General features: G+C 44.0%; 1 protein-coding gene across 3 annotated transcripts in view; it reads right to left on the reverse strand.

The window, feature by feature from the left end:
• Positions 1–235: 235 nt before the first annotated feature.
• The window catches only part of SEMA5B (semaphorin 5B), a 278,168-nt gene continuing 261,377 nt past the window's right edge, over positions 236–17,026 (reverse strand). For 2 of the 3 annotated variants that reach the window (XM_087732767.1, XM_087732768.1), the window contains one exon: positions 236–6,599. In XM_087732767.1, coding sequence (XP_087588893.1) covers positions 6,444–6,599 — 156 coding nt within the window. In that variant the 3' untranslated portion in view covers positions 236–6,443. Of the gene's footprint in view, positions 6,600–7,067; positions 7,138–17,026 lie in introns of all 3 variants that reach the window. The other variant, XM_087732769.1, reaches the window with a different exon arrangement.

Genomic DNA, 17,026 nt, shown 5'->3' on the forward strand with positions numbered 1-17,026 from the left:
AGTCTACAACTCCTGACAAATACAATCCACACTGGGGCCTCGGGATGCAGCCGGAGTGCAGACAGGGAGGAAGGAGGTACGCTGCCATTCCCCATCCCCTCACAAGCGGACAGTGAATTTTGCGGTGCCCTTGGCCCCTCGGCGTTCCCGCTCGCCCGTCCCACCAGCGCGGCTCAGCAGCCCCGGCCCGCTGCGCATCAGCCACGGAGGGGAAATAACTCACAGGTTTGCCAGGTTGGTCTGTTTTATTTCTGAATTACTCTTTACATTGTACAATATATAAAAATACAGAATACCCCAAAAAAATTCACAGTGTCTAAAGGCAGTGATTACAGTCTAGGTCACCTTTATACTAAAGTACCATCAAGTTCAATTGCATAGGAAGGGTGATGTGCCTTCACAACAGAGTCCAATAATACTCTCCAGGTTTTGCTGTTTTGGGGCAAGCATTCTGCATTCGCATAATAATTTCCCATGTATCCGAGATCCAGTATTGCATCTGTCACTCTCCCACCTCAATTACAAATCCTGTCATTTCCACCTCACGTACCGTTCATCCTCCCTAAACCTTCCTCTGTGGGAATGCTCCTGATGAACTGCATCACTTGTAACTATGTGCAGGTTTGGATGTTATCTAAGGAGGGGTGCGTGGATGGAAACCACACTGTCATGCAGCTGGCTGGCTTTTACGTTGTTTGACATTTTGGTACTAAAAACATTTTTGCTTCGGATATTAATGGCCCATCCACGCTGACCTCTGCTTGACTCCGTGGCACGCGAATTAACAGCACCCCGCTCACGGAGGTTTCAGAACTGGAGTGCAGTGTTAATACTTTTCACAATCAGATTTGTTTAAACCAAATTGCAGCTGGGACTTGCAGCAAGCCAAATGCTGCTCTTACAGCACTGAACCCTCTCGAATGGCAGGGGGGCGTTTGCAGCTGAGGTTAGAGAACAGAAAAAAAAATCAAGTTCAAGACCCAAACTTGTGTTGAATGATATTGAGCATTTATATTTGTGGCTATCTAAATAGCGGGTTGCTGGTTTTGCTTCTCCAGCCATGACTAATGCAGACACTAAAATTTCCCAAAGGGCCCAAAGGAGGAATTTCCAAGCAGAATGGCTGAGACTGGATAAGCCCCACAAGGACCCAGCTCCAGAGGGGTTTTTGTCCAGTTTTGAAGGCTCTAGCAATCAGGCAGCATCAAAATTTGTGGATTTGCTCACCTAACCCAAATCTGCTCTTGAAGCCACCTGAAGTTTTCTCCTAACAAGCTTAAGGGGAAGATTCACCTGTCTGGGCCTTGGTCACCAGGGCTTTAAAGTGATCTGTTAAAAAAAAACCCAAATCCTTCCAACCCAATTTACTGGGTATCCTCTGGTATGCCGGACAGCACCACGGGGGGCCGTGCCCTGCTGTGCATGCAGGCTGGCTTCTGGTGGGGACGGGGTGAGGGATAGCTGCAGAGCCGTCAGTGCCAACGCTGGAAGCTCCGGAGACACTCGGGCACCAGGTGCCTGACTGCCATGGCCTGGTGGCTTTTTTGGACCTCTCTGAAAACCAAAAGCCATGGGCTTGCAGGGTTTCTCTTCCCTAAATTTGGGACTAAAACCTCCTAGTGTGACTATAAGGCAAGGCTTATAATGCCAATCAATAACTCAGAAAGCAGCTGCTAACTTCTTTAACATGGAAGATGACATTTTTCACATTCTAATAGATGATGTCTTTTTCTCTAACGGTACAATATTTGTTACTCCTACTTGCTATTTTAATTTTCTTTGCACAATTACTCCCTACTTATAATTACAAAAACAATGGTGTGATACACATGAGCGATTTGGGAGGCTTATTCAGAAAATATAAGCAGTAACAAGAATCTTTTTCTTAATCATTCTTAACCAGAATGATTTAGGGGAGACTCAGCATCTAACTAGAAAAATCAATTTTCTTTTCAATTAAAAAATTATCTTTCATTTACCTCGAGTGTTTTTTTTAAACCTAATGGAAAGGATACTAGATTTTTACAGGTTTTTTTCTTCACTTTGTCCCTGTGGAATTTGAATACCAGCACTGCCTTTCTTATTCTAAGTTTCCTCTGCAGGCATTTTGCTAAATATATATATTGTGTGTGTATATATTATAAATATATACTGTATCTATCCACTGATAGATGTATACACTATTACAAAAAAAGAGTAAGTTGTTACACAAACATTACATTTACATTTTTTTTATATATATATATTTATATATATAAAACTCTCCCCCCACTACATTTGGTACAAAGAATAAATCAATCTCAGTGGACAGCAATTTCCTCTCCAGGTGGGCTTAACATCAGATTAACACTGGAGGCGTCAAATTGTCTGCATCAGACGTGGACTCCATTCCTACTCTCTGTTGATTTCAAACCAACCATTTCATCTTCTGAACGTAAGGCATTAGGAACAGTGGTGGTAAGACAATACACATTCTTCTCCTATGGTATCTGTACAGTTCGTACATTTAAGAGCAGCCCGGGCTCATATGCTGAACATTCAAGTGCACCTTTAGAGCAACAGCACCTCTTATGCTGTGGGTTCATCGTCAAGTGGTTTGCCTGTTAGTGAGCCGCACGAGTTATTTCTGGTGGGTGACTGATAGCTGATCAAGTAAAGCCCAACAGCAACTGCACAACACAGCCTGGATAACGCCGTAATGCACACCCCTTCTGGAGCGAGAAAGGCAGCCAATTCCATGGAAAAAGAAAGAAGAACGGCCTAATGAAAGATGTTTCCGCTACATACTTGGCTGTAAGATTTCCATAATATTTTACATACTGTATACCTGAATCCTATCCAAAGGGTTTGCAGAGAGCCAACGTCTCTAGACCAACACAGCAACTGCCCAGGGTCCCCCTTCTCTATCTTAGACGTGGAAGAAAAAAACCGTATATATAGCAAGATGAGTCTTTTGGAAGGCAATGCTCCTGAACTAAATGAATTTCTAGTGTACTTTAAGATGGCCTTAGGAATAGGAAATTTTAGCAAGTTTAACATTCAGCTGCAGGAGCAATTCAAGCTGCTACAGATATTACAGACCTGATGATGATCAAGCTGCCGAATTACCTGGACTGCAAGAATATCACTGTACATGGTGTCATTAACCTGCCACGCATTAGAGAGCTCATAAAAAAATGCAACCCTCACTGCATTAACATCATCCTTAAAAAAACGGCACTCTCATGCAAACATTAATTGAGTAATAAGCGTTCTGATTTCTTTCTTTCGCTCTCTCCTGGATTCTACTTTCTGCTCGAATGGAGTCTACAGACCCTCGCTGTGATTGCCAATTATATGAAAAAGGGCTGAATCTATTTGGATGGCTGGTAAGAAGGAATGTCTTGATGAAACTATAACCACATGCACCACCCTCAAAGCATCTGCCCTCCAATAGCCTACAAAATATCCACCTCCAGAGTGCAATGGCAGTAATGACCTATCTTGGTGAGCTGAACATTTAAATCATTTCGCTGCTATGTGGCACTTTGGGAAAAAAAAAAAAAATCAGTTTACATCATGTTATTCTGTGAAGCTGAAATGGAAAAATGTTTAAGGAGGGGAAAAAAAAAAAAAGAAAAAGAAAGGAAAAATAGAAAATTAATATAATTGCGAGGTCTGATTCACTCGCATCCCCCCAAACTCCAGCTGCAACCCTGCCACGTGCATGGTAATTGCAGAATGTGTCGATACAGGGAATCTTCTGAAGGGGAAGCTTGGTGATGGCTTTAATTTTACAATGGCTAGAGTGATCTTGGGAGCCAATGTTTTCTTCTGAATTACATAAATTAAAGCTGGAAAATCCCATCCTGATAGTCTAATGTAATAATTTTCAACTCCTGGGCTACATACTTGTTAGAACTACTTTAAGTGATTTTCAGTGTTGCTGAAGGGGACATGGAAATTCAGTGAGACAGGGTGAACTCGTTACTGCACTAAGCACAAAGGCATCGCTCCTCAAATGGGGTTTAGGGGCCTGGGGAGAGCCCCCCTGCAGGCGCTGGTACCTGCTCCCAGTGCTCTCCTGCTTCCCTGGCGATCCCACTTCACTCCTGCCACCCTCGCCTGCTGCCAGGCAGGGTTAGGGCCGTTGAGCCGCTGTGCCTACTTGGAGGGTTGCAGCAGGTTGCTTCAGACAGAGCTTCGAGGTCTGCATCAGCTCCTGACCCCGCTGCTTCAAATGCGAGTACATCTATTCAAGGGCACCTCTCTCTCTCTTCCTCTGTTCCCTCTCTTTCACCCGCTGAGACCAGAGCAGAAGCAGGATGAGCTGCTAAATTAGAAAAACAGCTGCAGGAGATGATGGGCACTGAGCCTAAGGCGTCCTCGTGGCAGTGCTAATGACCCCAGTTTATTAAAAATATCCCTGCAGCCTTCAATCACTGCAAACTGAAGTCGAACAAAGTAATTTAAAAATGGGAGGCTACTTTATTCTTGCCTTCTGGTCAAACCACCGTAACACAGGCTTACAGAGCCATGTTGGCTTTTCCTCGCAGGAAAAGCAATATACTTGTCACGAGCAACACAGTCTTTCTTCATTTCCTACCAGCTGCCTACGTGAAAGAGCTGAGCACACAGCCCAAGCTGGGCTTCCAAACAAGCAACTGCAAAGGAATAGCACCAAGAAACGATTGGCGTTGGCTTACAGCAAAATCTGAAATCAAGCGAAGACAAACGGGACTGCTGGGAACACGGCCGAGCCAATGGCCAAGCACGGGCATGGCAATTGCTCGAGTTAAGATGCAGACGACACAGCCAAGCTCGGGACCACGTGGAGCTCATGCGCGTTTCGGGGTGTACTTTTATCTCATGCTCAGTATTGCGACATTCTAAAATCCTTAGCATCAGGAGTTCATTATAAATATTTAGAAACACTGAATGATAACAGCGGTGAACTTGTTCACGTTGCTAACACATTGGATGTAATTGTACATTAAGCACCAGCAATAAGTTTCCTTTTTGCCAAACAATTAGGTCAGACAAACATCTGGTTGTAGACAACATGGCTTCTGCATCAAACTAATACAGTTCTTATAGACACAGTTACACACATCATACACAAAATTACATTTCAAGGCTGGATATACTGTTTAATAATGCTACCGCCCCAATTTACTTCAATAGCTGCAGCAGCATTTGTTTGTTGGGTTGTTTGTGTTCAGGAAAATTAAAGAAATATTGGCAAACGACGCACATTACTCAGCTGTGTTACTATTTCATAGAGTACTGACTGGAAGACGCTATAAGAATGTGCAGCAGACTTTCTGGGTCATGTCAGACTATGGAAACATTCCTTACAAAAATACCCTCCCCCTGCAAAGTCAGAATTATTCACTCTTTGAAAGTAAATGAACTAAAAACCAACAATAACACAAGAGGAAAAATTAGCCCAAAGCATGGTGATTTCCCACAAGAAGAGCATGGCCTCTAAAGTTGCCTTTCCTGGCAGACGCAATCAGGATCAAAGCTAGAACAAAAAGAGTTAACACTGTCTCAGAAAAAAAGAAAAAGGAAGAAAGAAAAAAAGCCCATGGCTCTTGTGCGGCAATCATCACATCTTTTTTTTCCAGTGATATAAACATCTTTGTTTGTTAGGCACTCCAAGTTCATGTCTCCGATGTTATTTCAACATTTACTTTTCTCAATGTCTCACTGCCTGTATAATTTTCTTTTAATTAAGACTGGAAACATTCTGGAAAGCTTCTTTGGGTAACGCACTTTGTTTGTGTGTTGTTTCTCATCAGCTGAACTGCATATTACCAAAGAAGGCTGCGGAGAGTATTTCCTGTAATATGAAAAGATTCTGTTGAAGATACAGGGAACGCTGCCCTAGAAAGTTACTTTTCTTTTTCAGAAACATAAAAAAATCAAAAATAAAAAAAGGAAAAGAAAAAGAAAACGTTCTTCAAGTTGTTGGCACAATGGAGTCCCGCTCAGCCTGTCTCGTGAGCTGCGTGTCATCCAGTGCACCGTTGCTACCCTGTCTCGGGAAGGATGCTCCTCACCAGACAGACACCCCTGCCCCAGGAGGCCACCTCTTGCCTTGCTTAGAGTGCACCCATGTGTCGTGCGCTGCTGCGTAGTGGCCACGGAGCCCAGCACACAGTCACCTCCTTGACAATGTCGGCCTTGGACAGCAACGCTGATCTTCCAGCCATAAACAGTTGCAGTAGTGAGAGCCATCTCCAGCCAAATATCCACAAAAGCTCTGCAGAATGGTCCATATGCATTTTTGTCCTTGTAAGGAGATGTGCTGTTTACAAGAAATACAATTAACCAAAGGAAAAAAAAAGACTCTACTGTACAATATTTACATCTAGAGGCTGGGCCAGTATTTGGTCCATAAAATCAATTAAAAAAAATTCATATAGGAAGTGATCCAGTCCTGTAGGATCCGTCCATCATCAGCTGTTGGTAAAGGTCCTTCCAGGGGAGGCCTCAGGCCTGTAGTCATATTTATTCAGTGTACTGGGATAATAGGTTGTCGTGTACACGTTGGTTTGCTGCAACGGGTAGAAGTTGGTCCTGTCATCTGGTATCAAATTGTTCTTGTTAAGTGTCTGCAAAAGAGAAGAGGAGATGACAGGCATGGCAACGGTGCCGCATAATTACTCTTTGCTACCTGCAGACACCTCCCTCTCACCTGCCTTCTCCATCACGGTCTCTGCTGCAGCCACCACCGCCTTCCCTCCGGCTGGGAGAGTAAGACGGTACATCGTACTCGCTATGGGGCTAGTCTGCGGGGGACCACAGCTCCTGCCAGGTCTCCTTCGGTGGACCTGTGCTCAGCTACTGCTAGGGCCAGAACCCAGAGCCTTCTCCAGGGACCCGGAGTCTCCTGGTAGATGGCATGTTGTCTGAACATCATTGTCACACAAAACCATGCTGGGCCTACACAAAAGTTGGTGATTAATGGCAGCGCTCAATCTAATCTCTTCCAAAATGCTCATGTTATAGCCTGCAGCTCCCTCTCAAACCAGTTGCCAAACGGCAGCTTTTTCTCTTTGGAAGAGCAGGTGTGCATTTACCTGATCTCCATCTCCATTGGTAGATATCCAGGTTTGGACCCCCCGATATTAAGTGTGTCACTTCTGTAAGCTACAGTATAAGTAACAAATCATGGTCACTTTTGGAAAAACTAAAATGACTTAAAAAAATTTTAACAACCACGTAACAATTGTTGGCAACAACATAAAAAATGAGAACCACAAACACCCCTTTTACCATAAAACTTTAGAGATGGGGCTTTTCTCCCTCCCCTCTTCCCCCCCCCCCTTTGCTTTTTGCAAGAATTACTATTACTCTTCCCACCAGCAAGCAGATGCCCCCCTCCCCCCAGATTAAAGCCCATTGCTATGCCATCCGTTCCCTGTGCATAAGGATGAAATTCCATTTTGGCAGGGCGATGCAATAATTTTATGGAACTTTCTCCTTCATCTTTATAGTCACCCGATTTCTGTGAATTTGGCTGAGGAACATTTATCACAGTTTTTTCAGCTAACCCCTGGCTTAAATTTCTTACACATATCTCTGGCCTACGTCACTCCTTCATGCACCTTTAATGGTTGTCATGGAGGGAACTCACTCCTTTGATTTGGGAGTCAACACTAGGCGTGTTTGCTAGAGCATCCTCATGATCAGGGCACAGCGCATTCAAAGAGGGCATGAGCGTCTCTCCTGTCTGGAGTAGGGAGATGAAGAGGTCTAATGAGGCAGCTAGTCCTGGGACCTGATGGTTGTTCTGCCACAACCCAGTGCTCCTGGGGGAACCACTTTACCTCAGTTCCCCCTTGAGACAAGCAGCTCATACCTGACCCAGCTCAGGGGAAGGTGAAAATTAATTAACTAATGCTCAAGCTCATGAAATACCCAGCTCCTTTAGCCTTACTCGACCCATCTAACTTCAGTCACCTAAACTTCAGGCATTGGGGCTCCATCAGCAAGCCAGGGAGAAGCCTCCTTCCCGCATGAAGGCAGGTGTGGATGAAAATTGCCTTCTGGGGGAGAGCCCCTGTCCCCCCCAGCCCTGGGAGCAGCAGGGTGACCTGCTGACAGCGGGTGCCCGACTTTTAGGAGGCTACAGGTAGGTGAGCGGGGTCTCGCCCTGTGCACGTGCCCATGGCACAGTCAGGGCTTAGCCACATCCCAGCTGTGACCACTGAAACAATCCGAGCTACCCCTAGGCTCAAAGACAAGACCACAGGCAGTACATTTATCTTCCAATTTCTTTGTAATCGAGTAATTTTACTGCATGGGGAGGGGGAGAGGAGGAGGAAGAAAAGAAAATGCTTTCTTCTAATCCGATAGCAGACTGACAGCTACAGCTACCCTGGGAGCTGCGACTCCCAGTTTCATACAAGACATTAGAAGGAAAGGCTTTCCTATGGCAAAAGTACCCTGGCAAAGAAATTTCCCAACTGCTGAACTACTGAATAACTTTTTTGGAAATGGGCACTACCTGAAACATCTTATACATGAAACCTGGAGGAGACTCAGCCTCCTCCTGGTCTGACTGTGATCCTTCCCTGCCTGGACTCTCTAAAATGACTCACAGCATGTCACGTGTAGGAACCAAGGAGAGAATTTGTACAGGCACGCTCAAAGTGACAAATATTTCCAAGGAATGAGAATTTGTGCCCTTCAATGTGGAAGGAAGAAAAGAAACGTGATGCTTTGCTCCCAGTCACCCAAAGAAATATTAAAACAGTGTGAGCAACAGTCTCCTGCTTTGTGCTGGAGGCTGGGAAACAAGGAAGCCGGGCTCAGGCCTCCACTGCTTGCTACGCTTCTTTGGGAAATCCAATTAACTTGCTCTCTGCTTCAATGTCTTCTGACCCAGCTTGATAAAAACAATTGAGATCCCCTGTAGAAATGCACTTTGCTGAGTACTACCACTGAGTATGTGGGAGAACTGCTCTCTGGCGAACACCACAGGTGTCCATACTGGCTGTACACGATGACTGCTATCTCCTATCGGTGTCTCTAGCCCAGGATACCCACTGCAGGCAGCGTAACCCCACGGCCATGGTCCAGCACAGCAGGAGGAAAAGGCTGATTCCCACTGCCGCATTCCCTGGGCTCTCTTGAAGGTGGTACAGCACCCAGGCCTCATTTGGGTCACTTTTCAGGACGGTTAAGATTCATGACATGCCAGGATTACCACCTCTGAAATTTGGTGACATCAAAATCCTGACTTGAGATGGCTGAGGACCATCTTGATCTGAGGACAAAGACCTCAGGACTCTACTTTCTGGCTTTCAGTTGGAAAATCTGTATGAGTTTCAACATGTCTTACGGTGTTTAAAACTAGCCCCTTACAGCAGACTTAGCATTTAATTAACACAATTTGCATTTTTTTCTCTCTCTCTTGTCTTACTTTCATATAACATTTAATTAGGAAAAAACCCCACAAATGCTCCTTTGCTCTTTTTGGTTTTATTTTCGATGGAGGGCCTATACCTTAGGAAAATACCTTATGAAAATGGTCTGGCAGAATTTATAATGTAATTAGCTGCAAAGAATTTGTCTCTGGAAACGCTGCGATGGCAGTACAGTCCTAAATCAGCACGATCAATGTGCACTGCCTTAACATTTCCCCACACAAACTTATTGTGTGCCTCGTTTTAATAAATAGATTAGGTTTCTTGGCACTAGAAATTGGTTGATATTTTGAAGTAAGGAAATTAGGCAGCAGTGAATTTTAGAGATGCACACATACACACTCATGCATGCACTGCAGGAGAAGAGGCGCACAGTTCCATCTCTCTGGGTGGGCTCCCGTGCTGGTTTTACTCACAGCTTTAACCCTTGCTCTTGTCCTGCAATTCTTCGCTGTGACAGTATAGAGATGGCCAGTGACTTTCCCTTTGGAAGATATTCCCCCAACGCTATGTGGATTTTGCCCTCAAGGTCAGAGCCTCCTGACAACTTGAACTCCCTGGAGTTACTGTGGGGATGAAAACGGCCTGCTGCGCCCGTAGGCGTTCCCACCAATATTTATCAGTCCCAACGGGAAAGGCCAAGAGTCACCACCACAGTGCAACTACAGTTGCTCACAAAAACTAATACAGAACAGACCCTTGCTCACAGCCCAACTCCTATGAGTGTCTCGTCGCCTCAGCCACCTCTCAGCCAAGTCTCCAATATTACAGTGGCCAAAAGTGGTTGCCATATGCCTACATTTACTTTTGTTCAGCTTTCTCCATTGATACTTTTAGCCTAAGTCAGCATTCAGATTTTCCATTTGTTACTTTTTCTCCAGCAATGCCTTGCCACTACTCCCCCAAATTCTGCCTCTGCTCCAAATCATTAAGTCATAATCCACTGACCTACTTGCTTACATTCTCCCAGATGTATCAAAACATCTTAATGTGTAACACTATGGGACTTTCAGTACTACTCCCATCCTACAGCTGCATGTACAAGCTGTATAAACATTTTTTACACACATAAACAGATCGAATGTTTCAATTTGCAATAAATAGTCATAAAAATTTCAAAACTTGATTTAAAAAGGGGATGAACATCTCCCCACCCCCAATTAAAAGAAATTCCATATAGTTTTTGAGGAGCTAAAGTGAAAAGGATGCTTCTAAAAGCATCTGATACACATGCAACTAATACCAAAACAAGGTACATAAAGCAGTTCCCACTGGGTGACACGCAATGGCAAGATTTCCTTAATCTTCTCACACAGAAAGCACTTGGCTTTCTGGAGCTCAGCATTCTCTTTGAGGTCCAGATCTTCTCATCATTTTGGGGGTGGTGTGGGGGAAGAGTCAGCAAGCTTCCCAAGAGTTTTTTAGGTTAATCTTCACCAGCTATGCAACACTACCATCCCCGTGAAGTCAGTGAGCAAGGACAGTTTTCCCCAGCCTCACAGTTTCTCCACTATTTCTCTGTCGACAGGTGTAATTTCAGTTCTTCCACCTCCCACCCATGACACTTTCCTCTTGAAAAAGGTAAAAAGAAGAAAGAAAAAGTTGGGTGACCTTCCTTGGCAGCTTCAAACCACTCTGTCTAGCATTTTTGGTGAACTTATCATCCCTTTAACCTCTGCAGAGGCTGAACAATGCAGTGCACACCTTTCCAATGGGCATGACTCATCAGAGGTGTGTCGCCTGTGCCAGGGCTGACTGCACAGTTGGACGTTTCCATCGTACAAGTTTGTTTGTAATGTTGCATGTCCCAGTGTACTACAAAGAAAAACTTCCCCTTTCCTTCGTCACAAAGTGAGCGCAGGCACTAAGGAACCAAGGGTAACAACTCCGATCACTGCTAACCCTGGTCATCCACTGTGGACATAGGCAAAGGTCTAAGATTAGGGTCCTGGTAGCAGATGGCAACTTTGTAGTCAACCCGTTCCTCTTAGCAACATCCAAGTCAAGCCTATGTGCATCCTGCATCCTGCCTCTGCAGAAATCAGGGACAGAATTCCCACTGAACTCAGTCGCACAATTAGCCGTAAAGGAATTAAAGTAGCGTTTCCAGTTTTACTTGGAACAGCATCCAACAGACTTCCTGTAGCAACAGTGGGATGGCCATTACTCCCCCTCATCCCCCAGGAAAATGGTAGGATAAGAGAATTGTGCAATGATGTAAGAAAGCCAAGATCCAACATTTAGCTTCTTTTGCGCTCCTTTTAAGTTGTTTGTTTCTTTCAGTGAAATCAGGTTGAGCAAAATGCCTTTTTGATGCAGATCAGCTGTTTATGGAGCTAGCCTTGCCTTCTTGTTAAATGATGTTACTTTTTGTGTCCCAGGAACATTAGCCAAATGACTTAGGGTTGTGGAAATATTAATATTATGAAACATTTCCCACAGCTTGTACATCTCTGGAAGTACCAAGGCAAAGATCTCAGAATTATAATTAACCAGTAAATTTGGAAATAATTAGCATAATAATGACATTTCAACAAAATAAACCATACAACTAAAATAACCTCTTTTGGAAATAATTGACACGAGGAAAATAAATGACGTCTGGCCCACCCACATGCTCCCTTTTTTCTGATCGACCGGATGCCACAACGCTGCTGTGCCTCTCCAGCTATGCATTACAAACGACCCTGGAAAGACAGAAAGTTGCCAGAAAGACCTTATGAGACCCGTGTATTTACTGCAAGCTAAGAGTGATTTTTAAGACTTTAATGATTCTTCTTTCCGATCTTTCTTAAAAATTTGCTTAGTGTCTTACACTAAACAAACTATCTCACCTGATGCTTTTATAAAATCTCTTGAGCTCTGCCTACACTGAAGTTAAAGGCAGCAGTGGCCAGGGTTTGTGTGTTGAGTTTTTTCGGATGGATTCAATAAGGCTGTTCGCAGGATTTACAGTGAAGTGTAGATGTACAGATGAGGAACCTATTTTCTATATGAGAAGGTTTTTTTCCTCTCAAAAAGAGATACAAAAAAATCCCACTGGGACATTAAACTTATGATTGCATGTTCTTTTTGGATGGAAGCTTACCATATTTTTAGACTGGAAATTCTTTGTTCACTGTTATTGGTAAATAAATTAAACAACCCCCAAATGACGGCAGCATCTGTAGATGTGCTTGGGTTGACAATGGAACTAACATTCAATTATAAGAAAATGAATAGCTACAGTTTTCTATAGCTGTTTGAAAATAGCTATTTTATCCTTATACTTAGGAGGGAGTTACTGCCATTTTAAACTTATAAAAACCTTCAGAGCTGGCAACATAAAGGACTATTGTCAGAAAGATGCTTTGGCACATCTCTGACTTTAAACACATGAGTAAGACGACAAAACTGTATGTAATAGAAAGGCAAACTGAAGTGAGTCCCCGCTTAGAGCTAAATCCAGGTTTAAGTATTTTTCTGAACTGGAAACTGAAGCCCGAGGAGTTGATGGAAATCTTCCCACTGGCAAGCGCAGGTGTCTAGCCTAAAGCTTGCTATTTATCCCTGGCTTGCCAATAATTTGGTGGTGGCAACACCCATGACGCGGCGTCCAGACACAAAAGAAGAATTCAGGGCTGCCCCAAGCTGCTTCCCAATATAGCTGGTGCACAGGATATTGCAGACATGATCTCAGCTGTGTGGGAAGGTGTAAACTGTCTCCTTGCTGCACTACTACGCTTCAATGTATGCCCTTCCTGGGTCCCTCACGTATACTATAGTGTTACTACAGGGGCTCATGCCTTGAGCTACAGTACCTGCCCTCGTGCATGCTCTAGCACTCAGACTAACTCAGCAGAGGTACAATCACTGCCTTGTAAAACTAAGTTTAGTAATCTGCAATGGGTGCAGATGATCATCTAGAGCAACTGGGCTAGACTGGGCTTCCACTGACGGTAACTAGTAAGGCCACAGTGACCGGCCGTAGGTCTGTCCGGGGAAGGCAGTTCTCGTTGCCTCACCTCATTGCAGTTACATTGGAGCAAGCAGCCCTGAGTTTTCAGAGGGCCTCAGAGCTGCTTGTTCTGTGAATTACCAACACAAGTCATGCAGCCTGGTGCCAGCCCACAGTGCTACATTTAGAGTGAGAGTTGCAAAGGTGTAACTGCAGTGGTGCAAAAAAAAAACCCAACACAGTAGTAAAAATAGAAATAAAAGTAAAAACTGGCCTAATTTGCCATCTGCTAACTCCATTCAGTTTCTTATAGTCTTATTGCTTTCCAAGTATCTGCCACCCTCTAAAAAGCTGCCTTTTGGTTATGTTCCTCAAGACTGCTTTGTTTTCTCCCCATGCTGCATCTCACTTTGTTATTTCCTCTCTACATTTATAATCTCCCCAAGTCATTTTCTATTATTTCTATAGCAATGGCTGTTTTTTTGACACACCTCCCAATTTAATATCTTCTGCTAGTTTAATTAACACACTGACTGCACCCTCTCCAGGCTCATTAATGAAGTATTAAATAAAGCCAAACCTTGCATTACTGCTTGCAGTGCCCCACACAACTCCTCCCCATAGCCCCGTATGTTCCCATTAACGATTGCCTGATGTTCACAGTCCATTAGCCAGGTTTCAATCTCTGCAGCAGTGTACCTGTCCAAGCCAATTTCTACTTACACGTCACAAGATTATTTAAGACACCAATATCATCCTCTTTTCTTTAGGTGTATGGACCAGTGAAGCTACATTTTTAACCAGCTGAGAATCTGCCTTTATGCAGCTCAGTCTTGTGCTTTCCTTTCATCCTCTAATGCTGAAACTCTGTGGAAAAAGTGATTGTGTTTGATTTCTTCCTGCTCAGTGTTAGGTCCCAGCTCAGCTGTCAGTTCAGCCCAACCACCTTTCATTTCATCAGTGTATGTGACATGTTGCTTCTCAAATATTAATTCAGATTTGCCTGCATGTTAACACTGACACAGATTTGTTTCAATGAGCTTCCATCGCTGTAACTGAAAGCACAGTTGACTCAATCCCATTTGTTTCTTCTGGTTTCACTCTCTAGTACGGCTCCAACTCTGTCAGATTTTGAAGAGCAAGTGGGATTTAACACCCCATTGATATGCTTTGTTGAATGGGGAAGGTCCAGGCGTACTCTATCGACTGGGGTCCTGTATGATTACAGATAGTTTCTCTTATCCCCAAATCCAACTGGTGTTTCTCACACAGACTTACTGGAGCTACTTGCGTGACTTCAGTGCGTTGGACTTTGGTAGCTCAACAGTGACTCAATTAGCTGGGAGGAAATTGGCCTGCTTTCTTACAAACACTTTTGTATTACCTTTGCATTTCATGGCACTGGGGGTTTGCCCAAGATGCACGATATTTATAAAGGGAATTGGAGTTGTTCATTAGCTGGTTCTCACAGACTCTGGGATATGGTCCATCTAGATTCCTTCATCCGCAGATTTTCAGTTCTTTCGTTTATTCACATGCTTTGTGCCAAATGTCAGGACGATGTTAGAGCTGACTTAATGAGGATTCCCCCAGCTACAGGGGAATGCAGGCAGAGCTACTCCTGCTTACCCTATGCCAGACCTATTGTGCATATATAAATGATGCACCAGGGAAAGGTGGCAACGGGTGTAGTGCTGCTGCAGGGTGTGCAGCCTGCGTGGAGGCAGCAGCCAGCACGTCCTGAGCAGCCCTGAGCTCTCAATTGCTCTTTACGACGGGCTGGTCATGGTTCAGGAAAAAACCAGCTCAGGTATTTCAGCAGTCCTCTCTCAGAGCTGCCAAACATGTTCTGGACATTGAGCTCTAGTTCTGCATACTGACACAGTTATCTTTATTCCGAATGTATGCAACGAGATTCCTTTATAATTCTACTTAAAAATCCATTATTCACGAGTGGAGCTATTCCAGACGAATAGTGAAGCAGCTCCCCTGCAAGTGTACCACAAAGGTTATAATGTTTTCTGGTATTTATTGTTTGTCTAATATTATCCTCTCCCTTTATTTAGCTCCCTGCCTCTGTCATGGCTCCCTTTAAACTCTTCTGCAAACACATAATTAATTCCTCCTGCATATCTTGGAGGCACTGAGGATTTCCTAGTTCAGCTAGTGCACATAACACTGCCAGCCAGAGCTTCGAGGGGACAAGGAGGTAAGAACTGCTTCAAGCGCCTGGACCAAGGGAGAACCATTAAGTTTTAGCAAATGAGGCTAGGGTATATTTGAAATATTCCTCTTCTGACCAGTAGAGGGAAGTCATGTAAATACACAGCAGTCAGCGCGGTGCGATTTTGTTATTGCCATTCCTGAAGTTCTTTATTTAATTCTCCTTCTTCCAGCACAGGTGGGTGGGTGGGGGCAGATACATGTCATCCTCAGATAAATTAGAAAAAGCAAAAATTGCAAGAAAAAAAGTAATATCAATTATTAGATCAATTAGTGTAGCTGGAAAAATCAGATAAACTTTTGAACACAACTGCCTGTCTTCAGGTCTGAAATAGCAGCTCACATGTTGAAAAACCTGCCAGCTTTTTCAGCTATGCTCATTGATCTAATTAAAAACAAAACAAAACTTTGTCTGCCTACAAACCTGTCTTGCCTGCAGTAATACAACCCCAAAGAAAGGCTAGTGTGAGCATCCAGGATGACTAGCCTAGCCTGTAAGAAGGCAGAGCATGGACCATATCCCTGACCTGGGTGTAGAGGAGATATGCCTGGTCATACAGGGAGAAAGAGAGAAGGCTGAATCAATAGAGGAAAACATGGCAGGATAAATATGAAGCATCTACCCCCAGCCACTTAAAACTTCTCAATATGGCTTACAGAGGAAAACAAAAAATCATCCCAAAAGCTGGACTCTCTCAAAATGGTGAGGGAGGATCAACAATGTGGATTCCCACCCCACGGTGAGCAGCAACAGCCCTGCGACGTAATGAAGGGTTTGTATGAAAAACGGATGGAGCAGGGACCAATTCCCGTTGGGGACCGTTGTGAGCAGCTGCTTCGCATCCCAGGGGGAACAGGCACAAGGAAGCATTCCGATCTGAATTGGCAGTTTTCCCTACTCTTAAATAATGTATCTATGAGAGGGAGATATCTGTGACTTCCACACAGCAACCCGCTGAGCCACTGCTGCCATGGGGTGAGGACATCTCCAAGAGATGCACATCACTCTGCAGGCACAATCATCCTAGGACAGCCACACCTCCAGGCATGCTTGACTGCTCAATTTGCCTCGACCCAATGATATAAAGGGGAGAAAAGACACTAATAGATTTTGACTGAGACGCACCACTTAATCCTTTTTTCCCCATCAGTAAGCTCTCTTGCTTTCCCTTCCTAGCAGGCATTATGTAAATCGAGAGTCCCCTGAAGTGATATTTGCAACTGCAGGATCATACAAGAAAGGGCACAATGCTCCTTTGCCAATACAACCCCCTGCCCCTACTATTCTTTTTCAAATAATACTATACTCATGGTAAGTACTAAAAATATGTACTCTACCATCCAAGCACTTAATGTTCTTAAATGCCACTTTGTTCAGGGGAAACAGTCTTTGTTAAACATGAAATTCACTGGGAACAAAACTTATGTTTCAATATGATTTACTATA

This window comes from Nipponia nippon, unplaced genomic scaffold, assembly GCF_047370975.1.
Source record: "Nipponia nippon isolate SJK-2023a ecotype South Korea unplaced genomic scaffold, ASM4737097v1 scaffold_5, whole genome shotgun sequence".
Lineage (NCBI taxonomy): Eukaryota > Metazoa > Chordata > Aves > Pelecaniformes > Threskiornithidae > Nipponia > Nipponia nippon.